This window comes from Acipenser ruthenus, chromosome 10 (genome assembly GCF_902713425.1).
Source record: "Acipenser ruthenus chromosome 10, fAciRut3.2 maternal haplotype, whole genome shotgun sequence".
Lineage (NCBI taxonomy): Eukaryota > Metazoa > Chordata > Actinopteri > Acipenseriformes > Acipenseridae > Acipenser > Acipenser ruthenus.
In genome coordinates this window covers 47,922,542-47,941,107 of record NC_081198.1, presented here as the reverse complement: position 1 = coordinate 47,941,107, position 18,566 = coordinate 47,922,542, and the positions used below count along the sequence as shown (strand labels likewise).

The window sequence follows — 18,566 nt, the reverse complement described above, 5'->3', positions numbered from 1 at the left end:
ACAATGTCAACACAGTCACATTTGTATTTGAGATACTGTAAAAACTTGCAATAAGTCCTGGATCCACCTGCTACAATCAATATAGCCCTGCCAACTACACCACTTGGAATATTGCCTGGAGAGCAACTGTATTTGAGATTTGGACGCAGCATGTTTTAATCTGGCAGTGGCTCAATGTGACTTCTCACTCAACACCAGAAACACCAAGGAAGTTTTGTACTGGAACGAGTATTTTTGGAATGGAGTTATCCCAAACTAACATATAAGATGTTATTTCTTTATTTGAAAGTATTATGTAAGACAATTAAATCAATAAGAGGTAAAGGCCAGGTTTTAAGATGCTTAATGTCTCAGAATTTCCCAGCCATTGCTAAAGATTATTTTTGCATGTTTAACTTTCTTTCAAAGTAATAAACCACTGTTCTGTCTTTCCCTAAAGAGTTAAATTAATTCAATGTTTTTTTTTTTAAGGAGACTATTAACATACTATTGGCCTTTGCCTAATTATTAACTTCCAAAAGACTTAAAGATTCAAGTGTCCAATTCTAGCCTTTGTGGTTTTCTGAACAATAACCACCAACAGGCTATCTATCATCTCGACACTAATCCATGCCCGTGGTCTGGCCACTGCTTGATTCTGTGCAGTAAGTGGCCCTGCTGTTGACTGCTCTTGGGGCAGTACTTGTATGGGGGTAACCTCCTGGGACATGTGTTTGACAAACAATTGCCATGTCCCTCCCCCCTTCCCTTTCTTCTTAAACCTTTAGAGAAGCTTGAGGCTCTAGGCTGATGTTTCCCAGTTAATCATCTAATGTGTCAAAATGTTCAATGAGCATGTGGCTGCCTCTTCTTGCAAACTCCCTCTCTATCTGTCCTTTATGGTAAGAGAGAGAGAGAGAGAACAGTCTGCATATATGCCATTAGAAGGTAATTTTGAATGCTTCTGGGCAGAATGAATTGGTGTTCACAGCCTCAGGGCCATTCCCATCCAGTCTCAGCATCTGGACCCTGTTTGCAGGACCTTCTGTAATCAAGATAAAGATGTTAGCGCTTGTGATAAATGCTGGATTTTTGTCCCCCACAAAGTCATAGGGAACTATTGTTTCCCCAACAGCTGGTGAAAGAAGCGGTGAGATGAGCTGTGATTATATGATTACATTGATGTCTGTGTTTGGGAGAACCTGGTGATTATTTTTCCTGCTAGGTTGTATGTATCATAATGAATGGGCACTTTTAGTAAAAAAAAAAGTAAACAATCAAACACAATGCTCTCAAAATAAATCTGTGCAATAGTTTTGCTTTGTGCACTGTCTTTGTTTTTTCTTTGCCTTTATTGTGAGCTCGCAAGGGCTTTCCTCCATTCAGAGTGCCCGTGTTTCGATTGAAGTAATTTAAATTCTGAACTGTGTTAATTAGGCTATTTTAATCCAGGACATGGAGACGTGTCACACTGTCTCGGTGGCTTTGTTTTAATGGTTGGGGGGGGGTCCTGTCTGTAAGAAGAGTTTGTGGTTACTATTGAATGGAAGAAGTCATGGAACCTTATTGAAGATTCATCACTGCTCTCATACAGCTGGCTCATAATTAGAAGTGGGCACTGCCACCGGCTGACATTAATTAGAATGAATCACACAGCCCTGCCATTGCGTGCAGGGTCACAGCGATCAAAAGATCAGTCTCTCAGGAGGAGAAAATGAAAACGAATGTAGAATTGATTTATATCAGATACAGATGCTTTTCACTGTATTGTAAGCAGAGAAGCACAGCATTTCAGCGACACAACAGCATTCAGTGCAGGAATTAAAAAAAAAAAAAACTGTTTCTGGTTTAATCATTAAATTATTATTTTTTCTCTCTAATAAAAACAGCTTCTGGTCTATTCTTTAATGATTTAATTACTTGCTGAAACATGCTTACGGCATGCCATTGCACTTCAAAATATGGCCCAAAATGGTACATAATAAACAGTAGAGAGACAGATAATGGTACAGATTTTCAGCTTCCAAAGTACCGGTACAATATAGTGACTGGTAGCCATAAAGCATTGAAATCAGCCTGTAAATTGGTTAGGCTCATACTGTACATGTTAAGGGTTAATTCCAGATATCAAAAACGTTATCTAAGGAGACCAATAAGCTGCTGCTGAGCCTTTTCCACCCATACAATACCTCCAGGCTGTTGTTCTGCAATTAAAAAGTCAAGTCATTGGAAGATTATTGAAGTGGGCTAAGTTCCAACTGGAGCATGAAACACTGCTGAGGCTCATCTTCTCAGGTGCCTGGGTATGTGTAACTCTCCGCGGCACATTATTAGTATGCACTACTTTACTGTTGCCTTATGCCTATTTGTTACTGCTCACAGATATGTACTACAATGCATACCAATGTCATTCAATCTTGTTGAAAGTGTTGCACATCAGAGCATGTATTTTTATAAAGGATATGCTTTTTTTATCCCCTTTCCCTGCCCCATTTTTTGTTGTAAAAAAACCTACCAGTATTTATGAATCTATAATTGAAAATACTGTAATCTCAAATCCAGCTCATAAAAAAAACAACTGTATTTCAGTCTCTTTTAAACTAGGAGATTATTATGTAGTCATTTTAGCAAATGTTTTTATCAAATGCAACTTACAGAAACTAGGGGGTGAGCTATGCATCAGTAACTGCTGCTGCAAAGTCACTAACAACATGTCATCCGAAGGACAGAGCACAAAGAGGTTAAGTGACTTGCTCAGCGTCACACACAGTGAGTCATTGGCTGAGCTGGTATGTAGCCGCTTTCTTTAACCAGTGGACCACCAAGCCTACCTGTAAATCTCTCAATTAGGACCACCTCATTTAATACTTTTTTTTACTCAGTTATTGTGGTGGTCTTCATAGACATATTCCGCTGTATAACTGTGTATCATTTCGATCAGTTTAAAACACTGGAGGAGTCTTTGTGGTGCTTTATTAGCCTAGGGCTTTGCCAAGTAAAATAAAACTGTTAGGCTGGAATATAAAATCAGAAGATCGCTTGTGAAGAATCACGTTCATGCTACAGCTGAAGATCTTTACTGAACCGACAGTATAAAGCCACAGTGACACAACCCCACTTTAATAATTGTGATTAGCAATTCATTGCTGTACATGCGGTATGCTGTCACCTTCTTATCACTAACACAGCTAAGTGGTGGAGTGCAGATAATTCTCAGAATGCCAGTTGTTGTAAGTTCTAGAATGGTCAGCTAGAGCTAATCTGTTTGCTGTGTTTGCCTGGTTGTGCACCTTGTTAATTTAATAAGAACTGGAAACTGCACATGATGCTGAAAAGTCTTTGCACCTGGCCCATTTTTATTCTTTCTTTCTTGTTTTCAATCCACCCCCACACATACCCCCTGATTAATGCACAAGTAATTGCACGAGTCCTTTTGGTCCCCGTGCCCTGCAAATTCTCTCCTGTTTGTAGAGAGCCATTCGCCATGCTTTTCTGTTATTTAGCTACAGTGGCCCACTTATCTCCCTTTGCATTTTCTCCTTGCAGTATCAAAGACCCATAATAATACAACTTTCTGCCATTAGACTGAATTTGATGCAGCACTGTAATGAGGACTCTGAGGTCAGAACATGGGAATCCACCCGGATTTTAAAGAAACCACAGTGAGATTGCTAATCTTTCTGTTGGACTCCTTGTGAGGCTGACCTTTCTAACTGCGGGATGCAATAACACAGTGCAATGTTACTGTGAATTTAAGGATACACCCTCAAAAGTGTGTGGCACTGTCCCAGTGTGTGACTTCACAAGTAATTCATGTTTGAACCTGTAGGAGTGTGTTTACAAAGGATTAGCGTATCTATTGTTGGCTTTGTGTGTGCAATGGACTGGGATCTTTGGAGTACATTTGGAAAGAGTAAATGAAGTTATTTTCTTCTTATCTTTTATTATTTTCTCAATGGTAACTATCTTTCATATAAGTTCACTCCTCGATCCACAGCCAGCAGTGACTTTGTAAAATTGTAAAAAGACCCCTAATAACCCACCTGCTGACTGATAATAGATCTATCAGCCTAATCATCTGCAAACGCACACTGGGGAGAGGCAAACACCCTTGAGCTTTGTGAATAGAGCCAAGGCACGTGCATGTCTGATAAATTCACAGTAAATGTACAAGTACAGTAAATGCTTTTGGTTTGTGTGCTCCTTTCTTCTCAATGCTGTTTTGTGCACAGATGAGTTTTGTTGTCAAAGCAAAGCTGGAGAATGCTCCCGTCTTATCTCTTCTGCTGTGTCCTGCTGACAGATGATCAGCTATTCATGTTCCCTTTTTTCTTTTTCTTTTTTTCAGGGAGAAGCTGGCAGCGGCGCGGTTGCAGCGGGAAGTTGCACGAAGCAAAAGTGAAGGAACAATGGTACTTGATGTGTATTTGAAGTTCTCTCTTCAGTGTTGCTCTGTTTTAGAAGGCACACAGACAGACTTTAAAGGAATATTTTGAGTTTCACTAGGTTCACTCATTTGAGTGAGGGAGGGGGGTGTGTGGGCGTGAATTTACTACAGTATCACTATCCGCCTAAAGCTGTGTTCGTTGTGAAGGATAGGAGTAAGGAGGAACTGCTCTTATTTATTCCCTTTGTTAACAACAACAACAATGTCAGATTAAACCTGTTCAATACAAACAATCTTCTGTCCTGTCAGAGGGTTGGATAAATCATGATGCTAAGGTTGTCCTTTAGTGGAGAATGTCAAAATGTTGTGTGCGGAAAGCAAAGTGATTTGATGAAATGGATTCCAATATCCCCAATATCACTGATGGGATTTTTCTTCAAATCCAAATAAAGACATTCTTAATATAGGCAACAGTTTAGCTTCACTGGACTTTCATACAGGCTACAGTAGAAGTATACTCTTGTATAGTTTACCTTGCCTATATGTTCAGTTACTTTGTTTTTACATAATTGTCCTTTTTATACTATATTTTACCAGAGTAACTCCAATGTTACGCCAAAGAGCAGCAAAACTAGAGCAGTTGAAAACACACTCTTCTGTTCGGATTAGGTTTGATTTCCTGCAGTTGCTGATCATAAGGGAGCAGAGATAGATACAGTAGCTGCACCTTGTACCGTAGGAATAGTAATGAATGCATGATTTAAAAATGCATTTAAAAATGGCATGCCTTAGACATGCCATTTTACTTTTTTTATATCTAGGCTGAGACAATACCTGCAAGGATCAAACTCACCTCCTATTCCCACAAGATGCCTAGAATAACCATACTGCCAAATGATGCAGACTATATAATACAAAGCTGAACTCTGAGTCATTGGTTTCTATTTAATACACAACTCTATCATTTCCTGCACTCTACTTCATCAGATATCAGACTTCAAGAGCATGCTGCTTGTTTACATTACACAGACAGCTGAAGGCAAGCTCTCAGGTTCAAAGGGGCCTGCTAAACAGGTATGGAATGCCCCGATACTACCAGCAGCAGCACAGAAGGTAATGAATGGTATTTACAAGCTGTGTTATTACTCAGGAAGCAAAAAATAAATGCAAGCAATAAGGGTGGCCTTTTCACACAGTGTTTTGTTTTACGGATAACATTTAACAGGAAATATCTAGATCTCTAGTTTTCTCTGCAGGTTTATATCCCTTTTATACATAAAGTGCTGTATATGAGGCCTCTGCATTTCAAATCATGCTGCACAGCGATGGTTCCTCATAACAAAAAAAATGTTCGAGACTTTTGTAAGAGGAGGACAATGATGAACGGCTCGTATTGTACCTGATTGTACGAAGTCATCAGTAAAGTATTGGTTTGGAATGTCCAGGAAATCTTTCTCCTGCCTCCTGCTCTTTCATCACTGTATTACTGCTGCGTGGTATCTGTGTGGAAGTCATGCTTTCTGAGAATGAATGATACCGCAGAGCCGCTCCTCTGTCTCATTACCGTGTTTAAGCTATACTAATTACCATCCAGAGAGACGACTTTAGCATGAGTTATCTGTGTCAGCCAGGAGGGGAGCTGAAGCAAGCCTTCATTGTGGTGTCTCATAATCTCTCTTGGATTCCACACGGAGAGGACTGGAATTCAGAAACTCTCAGGGCTCTGCTTAGGAAGCTAATGGTATCTTTTTAAATAAAAGAACAAATAATGCTGCTCATGGGAGATAATTTTCAAAGTGATAGCAGCGTGACTTAGTGGTAGCAGCACCCAGACACTAAAAACGGATTAGACACTGCAGTTCACCTACCTTTGAAGTATGTGTCCTTAAGTTTCCTCAGACATATCTTTTTCAGATGAATATACCCTGCTAGCTGGACTTGAATTAGCTGCATTTAACCAGATCGAAAGTAAGCAATCGGATTTAGTAAAAAATTGGATGAACCCAGCTTTGGGCTTTTTTTGTTGCTGAATTGTGCTGGATGGACCTGTATAAAGCTCTCATTTGATGCAATAATAACATTCTTGGAGTTGGAGTGACAGTGCAATGGACAAAAGCATGAAAAAGAGAAACATTGTGAGAGTGAAAATAATTAAAATGTTCAAAAAATGGAGAGCAGCTCTGTGCTGGAAATGGATCATTTCAGTATTTGTATGCCTTTATTATGCAATGTTTTTTGGTTACAAAACAGAAATAATAATGAAATAAAAGCCCTGTGACAAAGTACCTTTGCTACGTGGGCTTCACTGAGGTAGAAATTCAGATTCTAAAATACAAAATACAATCAGTTGAACAAAGGGTCCTTTTACATCTAGCTTTTAACAAATAGCCTAGTTTATTGTCTAGACAGCCACAGGAATGGTGAAAATGCAATTAGGGATCCACAGCTCTCTATGCTGTAGGTGTTCCTCTTCATTAGTTTGGCATTTCTGACTAAAATCACAAAGTGGTTTTGGGAAAAAAAAAAAAAGTAATGTGTGAATTCAGGTTTGAAGGAACTCTTGCAGGATACTTGATTTCCTGTTTGAAAAATGAGCTCTTGTGGCCTATGAACCACTTTTTAAACTGGCTCTTTGTCAGATAATTTCCCATTTAATGTGCACATTAGTGTAAATATAGCCACTGGCAGTCTCAATTAGAAACAGGATTATTTTACAGACTTGCGGCTTTATGTGTTACAGTTTTCATTTAAAAAATATTTTAAAATAATCTCGACTAAACTACAAATGAGGACAAATTTACACTGATGAAAAAATAAGCTATTTCAGATAATTATATTTAGAGTGAATGCTTAATATTTTAAATCTATTGTATGACAGTAAGGTTTAAATAGAAGCAATTCAGAATAAAAATAATATAGCTATACAGCTCTGTATTTACTGTCTAATAAGTGCTTGTCCTATGTATTTATGTAGTAGTATCTGCTCCAGGGACCTTTGACATTCCTCAATGTTAAAGTCAGAAGGTCTCAGGTGCCCAGTTCTAAAGAATATACTTATCTGGACAGAACATTGAAAGCTGACATATCCCACGGCACACTGTGGATTCAGAGCTTGTCACTTCCTGATGCCAACCCCAAGGAGCAGCTCTGTAGCTTATTAGTGATTCTGCAGGCTGCACCTGCAAGTGAGGCTCCAGCTGCTTTTATTTTTAATCTCTTTTGACATTTCATTATTTGTAGTCTTTTTCCACCATTTTTTGTTTGCACTGTAGTACAAGGGTTACATTATGCTTCATGTGTGGGACTGCTCAATGTACACATAGCATTAGGCCACTTTTGATTTTGTGTACGATGTAGATCAAACTTTTTAGAGAGAGGAAAATGTTTGAATTCAGGTATATACACAGTACTCCCTCGTGATTTCACGATCTGATTTCCAATCATGGAAAATTAAGGTCAGTAATTTGTGAAGGTGCCTTATACAATAAAGTAAACAAACCATCCAATAAAGTCAATATACCCTATCCGCAATTTATCTAACCATGAATTATTGAATAGTAATTTATTAAATCGTAAAATAAAATGAGCTAGCAGTGTACCGGTGAAAGTGTAACATACTTCTGCAGCTCCTGAAATGTTTAAAGGTCCTTTTTACATTCCTGCTTTATTTCAGTCCCTTAATTTAGCTTGAGAGCTTACTGTGTCTTTGCATGGCACTGTTAGTTTTTCATGGTTCATGTCAATTAGATTCTGCATGGGTTTGAATCTTGATCCCTAGTGTAAAAGACAGACGTCACTTGGCTGTAAAACAAAGTCTTGTAATTTGCTGTGTATAATATGCACCTGTTTTTGAATTGCATCTATATATAACGGACATTTTAGTCATTTTTATAAAAAGTGAATTACGCCTAAATAGAGATTGTGTGTATAATGTGTTACAATGTATAGTTTACACCAGAAAAGATTATGCTGTTAAAAAAAAGAAAAGGATGAATGTTTTATAATAAAAATTATGATCTTACTATAGTAGAGGAATACATGAACAGAACTGAAAACAAGGGGACTAATATACAATTGTCTATTCCACACCTTTAATCCACACCACACATAAACCACACCTTTAAAATGCCCCAGACCGTTGCAAGCTTTGTGTCTAGGTGGATGATGATGGGTTATATGCATTTACTAGCTTCGTTCAGCAGTTAGACTGTCATAATTATGTATCGGTTAAATGACTAATACACTGCAGTAGTGCTCTGCATAGCTCTACGCACCTGTATTTGGTATGCTTTGCTTATGAGGAATGGCAGCTTCATTGCCCTCATAAATCCTGCTTTTTTGTATTCTGGAGAGACAGTTGAACACAAAGAGGATGCTAACATGATTTATTTATGAACATCAAGGCCGATATGATATTGTCTTTCATGTCTGCATGTATAGAGCTTAGGCTATGCCTGAGGCTCTGCTTAAACCTGTTTGCAACTGTGGATTTACAGATGGCAAAGAGTGGCATCATTCCGCATCCATTTCACACCTGCACCCTTCATCAGAAACATACAGCATGAAGTGAATAGGGGGTCCCCAAAGAATAGCCCCCCACCTTGCTGTAATGATACTACAAGGGATTGATTTATGGATGGGTTATACTTGTGCCGGTGCTACCAGCTGCTAATTAATTTAAAGCCCACTCTGGAACAATTAGATTCTGGTTAAAACGTGTAAGTGGGTTCAGGTGGCAGATTATAAAAGATACATAAGAGAAGAGAGCAGTTAGTTACGACCGGAGAGTTTTACATGATTACTCTTCATTTTAGCCTTTTATCACTTGTCATTTAGCTATAAATTTGCAATGCTGTGTGAAGTTTCTGTGAGCTTAAACTGGAAATAAAATAAGTCAGTTCCTGAGTTTAACAGGTTGTTTTTCAGTTCTGTTTGTTAAAACGTAGAGGCACTTAAGAAGGAAAAGAGAAATGTAGTCAAGTTATGTATAAGTAGTATATAAATAAAGACAATAAGCAGAAACTAGAACAGTGTGAGGTTTGGGAGCAGAAATTAAGTCAAAACTAAAAAGATTAAAAAATGAATACTTCACTACATAACTTTCTTTTATATTATTGCACATTTTTGTCTGTTTTGTTTTCGTTTACACAGGTATGGTAGAGTAGATTATTGCAAACCTGTTCCATAACAAACATGCCTTGTCCAGTCTAGCCTTGCTTTCTGAACCAAGTTCATTTCAAACGATGACAGACACTCACTGTACAATACATGAGCAGGCCACTGTGTTGCTATTTAGATTCACATGTGTGGAAACTGAGTTGCTAAATCTGCTATCCGCATGTATTTCATTTAGAGTGGTACATATTATACTGTAGGATTAGTGAGAGTCTGCTGCAGTGCACCACTATAAAATCAGCTGGTAATTTCATGCCTGTGCCAATAGAGGGCGCCATGATCACTGAAATATGTTGCATGCTGCAGCTGTGTTTTACAGACCCTTGTAAAGCCAGTATGCTTCTTATTATTTAACTGCCGTCTTCAGATCAGTAAAGATCAGATTCAAAAGTCAATACATTAGGCTTCTCCAAGAGTTTTCTAAACAACAGTAATTTCGTCTATACCCAGTATACTGTACTGATATTAATCTCATTTACAGAAGCTAAATATGCTAACAATTAGAGTATGATATAAAAATAAATATTTTGGCAAAAGGAACTAAATGTCTAGGTTGAAGAAACTGTTCAGCTATTCTGTATTAAAATAGCTTGGTTATACTCCAAAAATAATACTAATTTTATATGTGAATATTTGATAAAATAAAATAAAACTAAAAAACCCCCTGCAAATTAGACAGACTGCATAAAGTTTAAACAAAACTAAATATAGTGCTTGCCAGTAAAGTTTTTAAATTGTTGTTGTAACCCTCAGTTACAATTCTGTAATGTTTTTATGAGATGGCATCAGCTAGCAGGGCCGTTATGTAAAAGGTAATATGATACCAGATGAAGAAGCCCACAGCTACCACCATTACCACTAACATGTTATGTGTTCATATATTGTGAGGGTTGATTCTCTTAAGTTATAGGTTGGTACAAACAAAAACAAACAGCAAAACCAAAAAAAAAAAAAAAAAAAAAAACTGGTCTAGCTCCAAGGCGTGATACAGTACAGTGCAGGGTGCAGTATATTGTTCTTATATTTGAACAATTTTGTTTTTCTCAAGGGTGTATGCTTTATATTGTAAAATGTTGACGTGCCCACTGAGTGAGAGCTATTCTGCAGATTCTAATGCAGGAGGAACCAAACATCTTGCTTTCTTGTCCCCATACGGACATATGGGATGTATAGCGAAGTCTGTTTACATACAGTATATCTAGATCTGTACGTCTAATTGTGATGAAGCATGTGTACATGTGCACACAGCGGATGTAGGTCATGGATATCTATTTTCTTTATATTATTCATATCTCAGCTTTTGCTTTTGAAGCCATGGTGGGGGACATAAGTCACTGATAGACTTTTTCTAATGGAAATGCGGACAAATATAACATGTTTCTATTGGGCTGCATTCCATGTATGTATGTGCTAGATGGAAGCACAATGCTGCATTAACCTTCACTTCCATGTCTCCTGGCTGATGTGGTATTTCCAGTGTGTTTTTTCTTTATTTCTCTTCATGTTACCACACTGTTGTATTATTGGTCTTTTGAAGTAAATCATGCCTTTTTTGATGGCAGACCTTTACTTCGTGGAGGTCCTCTGTCCTTGAGGTTTGTGGGATACTGGTAAATTGATCCCATTCAGACTAAACTGTGTATTCACAACTTTGTATAGTTAAATGCAGCTTGGGAATTGTTATATTAAAACAGATAATGGGGGGAAACGCACCCTGAGATTTGACATCAGAGAGTTTATATTTAATCTCATTTGAAAACAGTCACACTTTAATTTTAGGGGTTTCATGATAAAATGTTTCACGTTTTGGGTTACCCTTGAAAGCTGGGATAAAGAAAATGATGCCCAAGTTGTAGTCTCGATCCTGGAATATAGGGAGTCTTTGACCCTTTTATCATAGATAGACCTGTCTGTCCAGTTTCTTTCTTTGTCTACTAATCTTTGCTTGTGTGATTGATTGTCTCTTGATAGTTCCACTTTAATAAAACATGCCTTCAGAACAACAATTAAAATGTTCTTCTAGGCATAAAAACCACTGCAACCTCTGAGGGATCCAGAATACATCTGTAGCATACATAATTTAATATAGGGCTATGTTTGACATTTTAAAAACCTTTCAAAATGAGACCATTATGGTGATGTTACACCTGCATCTTCTTGAACTGGAATTTTAAAGTGGCCATTTTCTTCCACTGGGTGGCAGTATTGAGCCACTGCAGTGTCTTTCAGAAAAAAAAGTCATGCATGTAGTACAGTATGCATTATCGAGCTGTCAAATTTTATATTGGTACATTTTCTGGTGAAATGGATCGGCTAATTTCAATTTAGGCTAACGAATATGTTTCCAGGACATTTAGGGTAATCAGTCATAGATGACAGGACGAGTACTACATTTAACTACAGGAATGATTTGTACTGTTTTTATGGGCTGAAGCAAAGGGTTCTGTTTAGATATTGCCTTTCATTAAATCAGTGGTATCTTGGGACTCTTTGAGTCCCAAGGTAATGGGCCATTGAACTCACAAAGTTTGCTCCGGTGCAAATATAGCACATTCTAATTGAAATTCCCAAAAAGCTACAAAGTTATCTAGTCATATTACAACAATAACAGAAAAGTGAAAACTCTCTTCTATGTAACAAAAAGTAAAGAATTGTGTATTGACCTATTGTATTTCTGTGAATGGAACATTTCTAAACAGAAACAATTGCATGCTTTTGTGAGTTTATGCATGTTACACAGACAAAAAAACCAAAACAAAAGCATCCACAAATCAAAACAAAACACATTCACACACACATCAGCATAAACTAATACTTGGGTTTAGGCATGGGTGCCTGATTGGTCTATTTCTGTGAAACATATGGTATCAGTTTGAAAATAGCACATTCTAAACAGGGCTGCCTGTGACAAGTTAGGGTGTTAAACTAGACCCATAAACAACAAATAAATACATAGCGAGATTCCTATCAAGTAAGAGGTACTGGTAACTCAACAAAGACTTATTATTACATGATGAAGCTACATCATGAAGGATCTCACTTTTGAAATATTTATGTTTATATTGCATGTAAGGATTGCTTCTAGCCTGCTTCCCCTGTGCAGGAGTGACATGTTTTACTGATAAAGTGTGAAAGATTTATAGCAGGAATGGTTCATTAGAGCAGAAGCTTCCTAGTGCTTACACCCAACATACATTTGATTATAATTGTCTTACTGATCATCCCAAAAGAGGAATGCATGGCTAAACTTTTCCCCTTCACAAATGCCCCAATAATAGTACAGTTATCTTAAGAAATGCATTCTTCTTCTTGCTCATCTTGTTTGTAGTTTTCTATTTCAGTCATCTTGGTGACTCGGACGTTTAAAACTCAGACGTCTAAAGCATCCCTGTGTAAACGTGTATCTTCTCTAAATTCAGCTGGTACAACAGATTTTAACCATGAAACCATCCCCTTGCAACACAGCCCACATGGCATGTAAGAAATAGCCTATTTATTATGTGGTATTTCTGTAGTTCTGAGGGCTGTGTTGTAGGGGGACAAGTAAATGGTTACAATCTGGTGTACCAGCTGAATGTCTGAGTGCCCTTTTGATGCCACAGGAATCAGGAATGCTTTACACCTCTGAGTTTTACAAAGTTATCAAGAGTTGATGACTGAAATGTAACTTTAACCTTAAATCAAATCACGCAAACATCAACAGGCACTTCCAATACCAGGTAAAATCATCAATCGAATAACTAGTAGGCCTATCTTATTTGTCCTTTGATATACAATACGTCCAATGACTGGCAATTAAGGGATTTATATCTTACCTCAATCCATTACGTCCCTGCTGTGTGCCAGAGTTCACCTCCTCCTCCCCAGCATTCAAGTAAAAAGTTGGAAATAAAATCACTTGGATGCAACGCTATACTATTCGAGATAAGACCGTAACTGGAATTTGTCATGACAGTGAGGTATGTCTGTAAGGGATGCATTTGTTTAAGGCCAGATAACTGGTGTAATTTTAGTTCTACAGACCCATATCCTGTAACTTTCAAGCTGTATTTGTTTTCTTTTTCTATTGAATTCCTATCAGAGATTAATTTCTTGCGTTAGACAGATTTTCAGTTTTCTAAAATACCTGCTGTCTCTTTGCATCCCACTATCACACTTTGAGCTCATGTTCTTACTTCTATTTTTTAAAAATATCTCAACTATTGCCTTATTTATTGTGAGATGAATTATATTATTAAGTATCCCTCAGGGGGAATCTAACAGCACCCTTCACTTTGACCTATAACCTAAAATGGCTGACATGTTTTGGTAATGTGACATTTTGAGACCATCTGAGGTAGTGACTTCACATTTTCAGGGTTATATAAACCCTTTATGCTTATGTTGATGATCATGAGTTGACCTCTGGCCTCATATCCTATCCTATGATTTTCTAAGTTCCATTACCGGTGTCCTTTTCACTGCCACGTTATTTTAATCTCAGATACTGGTTTTACAGTTGGTACACAGCTGCAGTCAGTAAAACTGTATGCCTGTGCTATAAAGATTAGAAGAGATTTGTGGTACAATGAGACACAGTATTGGGCTGAGAGCCACATTTTCAGACCCTCTGATGTGGTTTGTAAACCCAGTTGATCAAATAATTCCACACAATTTCTTAATCTTGTTTTCTGGGTGCTTTTAAAATATCCAGAGTGTGACTGCATGCATTTATATTTTTGAATCAGTTACAATTCAGTCAAAGTCTGCTGTCACAAAATCGCTATTGTGCAGCCTTGATTGCATTATGTCCATCAAGCTATGAGGATGCAGTTTCATTTTGCACAGATTATCCCTGGCCTCTCATACAGCAACAGAAGCTCCAGATTTGTACTGATTGCTGGGGCTGGGGTTCAGGTTTATCTAAAGCTTGAGGAAACTGTTATATTTCAGTGCACTAATTCCTGTGTATATATGGATGGATTTATGTAACAAGAAATAATTTACAAGGGGTCAATAGCAGTGCCAGTTTTAAACAATGAAGATTTAGGACAGCCATAATTATAATAATAATAATAATAATAAGACAACTTTTTTTTTTTTTACCTCTTATTACTAGTATACATCCTTTGATTGTGTTTAGGTTAACAGTTAAACAAGATATACATTTTTATATGAACACATCAGTACAGGATTTTTATAAAACAACATATGCTGCAGTCCTTATCATACAGTATATATAACCGACATACAGTTCAGTTGAGTTTAGTTATTTTGGCAACATGGCCATTTGGCTCTTTATCATTTAAAAAATAAAGAAAACAAGCATTTTTCTAAATCAATTTCCTGTTTCCTGGGATATTAACCCCCCCTCCCCCGTACGTACTGCTTTGTTATGATTATTACATGCGGCTTATTTGACAGAAAATCCTTATTCCCTATTTAACTCTGTTTCAAGTGTACACATATTTCATCTAGTCCCTTGCAACCTCCCATTTCACACCTACTTATTCAGCAATGTCTTCCTGCTGATTTGTTTTGTTCCATTGAATCAGGCTGTAATAAATGATGATGCCTTATGAAATACTGCTGCATTAGTGGAACTCTAATACAGTTAATCCAGAACAGCTCAGGGTTTTAAACTAGCTAACGTAACAGCATTTGATGCTTTGTAATTAAACTATTCTATATTCCCTCTTATTTCTAAATATTATTTGAAGGGAACACAGTTCTTCGTTATATTCAATGCAGTACTCATTTTGATCAAGCTACTACAGAGCAGGCACTGTAATGGTGGGCCTCCCCCCCTCCCTCTCCCCCTGTAGGCTTAAATGTCTGCTCAAGCAGAGTTTATCATTTTACTGTGTGATTAATATATCTATTGTATATGTGCTTGAGGGGTCTGATTGTATAGCTCCGTAGCATTATACACTTACTGTATGAGAAATGAAGTAAAATGTGTTCAGCCTGGACTCGGATTTGACCCTTATTTTTTGGACAGGGAGTTCCAGAGTAGTGGTGCATAATGTCTACCTGGCAGTCCAATGCTTGGCCTTTCATATATTTCCAACAAAGAAGTCAAGCAGTGTCCCCAAAGGTGGTAGTATTATCTAGGGCAGCAGTGTGGAGTAGTGGTTAGGGCTCTGGACTCTTGACCGGAGGGTCGTGGGTTCAATCCCAGGTGGGGGACACTGCTGCTGTACCCTTGAGCAAGGTACTTTACCTAGATTGCTCCAGTAAAAACCCAACTGTATAAATGGGTAATTGTATGTAAAAACAATGTGTAAAAAAATAATGTAATTGTATGTAAAAATAATGTGATATCTTGTAATAATTGTAAGTCGCCTTGGATAAGGGCGTCTGCTAAGAAATAAATACTACTAATAATAATAATATTATGTGGACACCTGTCAACTAGGAACTAAGATATGAATAGCACACAAGTCATTTGTAAAAGATCTTTAGACTTCCATCGGGGGCTCCAATAATTTCACATTTCCTCAGCTGTGAGAAATAATAAACAACAAGAAAACAATATCCTTCATGTCGTGAGATCTCTTTACCATCTCATTCACTCAGCTGCCTTACAGATTAATCTCAGTCACTCGATTAGACAAATATCAGTCAAAAATACCCTTTATAGAGTTGAGAACAGTGAGCTGTTGTAACCCTGTTACACCACGTCACCTCAGGGAAACTGTTTATTACTACTAATAATAATAATAATAATAATAATAATAATAATAATTTCCCTTTCTTTTTTTCTGGTTATTTGCATGTAACATTACGATGACTAATGATGATATTTCTTTCCAATGATGTTAACATGAGATAAATGGCCAGATCTCAGAATATGGGCATGTGTGCAGAGGTGTGTACAACAAAATCGAAATTGTAGGGCAAAAAACACACAGAAAGCATAAAACTGCATTAGAATGAAAGATAGAAATAAGCAGCTATACTGCAGTGAAAATCACTGTGATTGGCCTTGTGGGAATGCATTTTCCATGCAAACATCTCTTTGATATAAATACAGTATTATGAAAATCTGTATTTATTTATTTTAACACAAAGCTGCATTTGCTGAATAAAAGGGCTACTGTTGTATCTGCATTTTATAGTTTAATTGTAAGTCTGTAAATAGGGAATAGTAATACTTGAGCTGTGCAAAGCTTTTAAATCTGTTCATCAGTGCAGAACGTCAAAGTATCAAACGTAACCCCTTTTTGCACTATTATTATTATTATTATTATTATTATTATTATTATTATTATTATTATTATTATTATTATTATTATTATTTACCTGTTACAGTCAGTGCACATGATGCCTTTTGTTTTTCAAATCTTTCAAGTATGCAGAACAAAATGCAGCGTTCCTGTGCCAAATGCCTTTCTCTTTATTTGCAAAAGCGCTTCTAAATAGGCTTTAGCCTTATAGGACAAGACCCATTGGAATGTGAAAAGGCACACAGCGCCTAAACTTGCTTTTAAGAGGCTTAGCGAAATCATTTTGACACTAAGAGGTTCTTATTAAAATCTGAGGAATCTGAATATTCAGTTTTAGCGACTTCGAGTTAGAATGTAAGTCGTAGATAATGTGGCCTCGTGGTTAAATCTTGTTTGCCAATCCTAGCTCTACCATTAGTTACCTATAAGTCAAGTCCCTTTACAGTTCCCCCAGGATCTTGACCTTTCCTTCTGGTGTAGCCCACACTGTATCACTGCAGGTACTGAAGAAGAGTGTTTCAAGTTATGGGTGGATGAGGTCTGGGAAACTGGAGTTATCAGGAGTCATGTGATTAACAGATTCATTCCTGTTTGTTTTTTTTGCAGCGAGAGAAGCTGATACACGAGTTGGAGGAAGAAAGACGTTTGAGACTCGAGAGTGAGAAGCGGCTAGGGGAGGTGACAGTGGAGTCGGAGCAGAGCACAGCTCACATGCTTTCATTGCAGCAGCAGCTCTCCAGGTACAAGACCAACATACTGTCCAAGACCATGTCCCCTTCTGTCAGATGAGACGTAAAACCAAGGTCCAACTGTAAGTGACTCTGCAGCAGCAGTTGTTGATGCATAGCTCACCCCCTAGTCTTTGTAAGTCACTTTGGATAAAAATGCCTGCTAACTGACTAATTAAAAATATTATTATTATTATTATTATTATTATTATTATTATTATTATTATTATTATTATTATTATTATTAATAATAATAATAATAATAATAATAACACCACCCACATGTTCATTATAGCATAATACAGCACTTTATTAGAATAGTATTGTATTGCTCTGCAGTACTTTTGCAAAGTTTATATTATTATTATTTATTTCTTAGCAGACGCCCTTATCCAGGGTGACTTACAACTGTTACAACATATCACATTATACATTATTTCACATTATACAGATATCACATTATTTTTACATACAATTACCCATTTATACAGTTGGGTTTTTACTGGAGCAAACTAGGTAAAGTACCTTGCTCAAGGGTACAACAGCAGTGTCCCCCACTGGGGATTGAACCCACAACCCACCGGTCAAGAGTCCAGAGCCCTAACCACTACTCCACACTGCTGCCCTATCTGCATTATTAATGCAGATTATAGAATATCTCCAATTTTGTTTTCTCTGTCTGTCTGCTCTGTTAGTAGCATAGGGTTATTAAGGGTTCTTGAGCTTTATTACAGTATGCTGATCTCTCCACCATACAGGATATTTCATCAGTACTGACAGAGGAGTTATTTTCAACCAGACTCTTAGACATTCTCTCAAACAGTTTTATACGTAAGTTCTGATTACAAAAGTTTGACTGCCTTGCCTTAAGACAGTACAACTATAACGAGCCACAGAACAGCATAATGAGAAAAAGTACCCAGAGGATATTTTGTAACTGCTGGTCCTGTGCTTTTGCATTTGCTGTCTTCCAATATGCAGTATGTCTGATAAACAGAGGTCAAAAGACTGGATGACTTTTAATTCAGTTTGTGTAATTTCTTTGCATCTAGACTATTGCAAACCATGCAGTTGGCTGAGATAAAGTGT

The 18,566-nt window shown here is 37.3% G+C and overlaps 1 protein-coding gene across 6 annotated transcripts in view; it reads left to right on the top strand.

Annotated features, from left to right (window-relative positions):
- LOC117409405 (nck-associated protein 5-like) overlaps positions 1–18,566 on the top strand; it is a 195,036-nt gene that overhangs the window by 86,052 nt on the left and 90,418 nt on the right. For all 6 annotated transcript variants that reach the window (XM_034015403.3, XM_034015421.3, XM_034015438.3 and 3 more), the window contains 2 exons: positions 4,328–4,391; positions 17,356–17,489. In XM_034015403.3, coding sequence (XP_033871294.3) covers positions 4,328–4,391; positions 17,356–17,489 — 198 coding nt within the window. The remainder of the gene's footprint in view (positions 1–4,327; positions 4,392–17,355; positions 17,490–18,566) is intronic.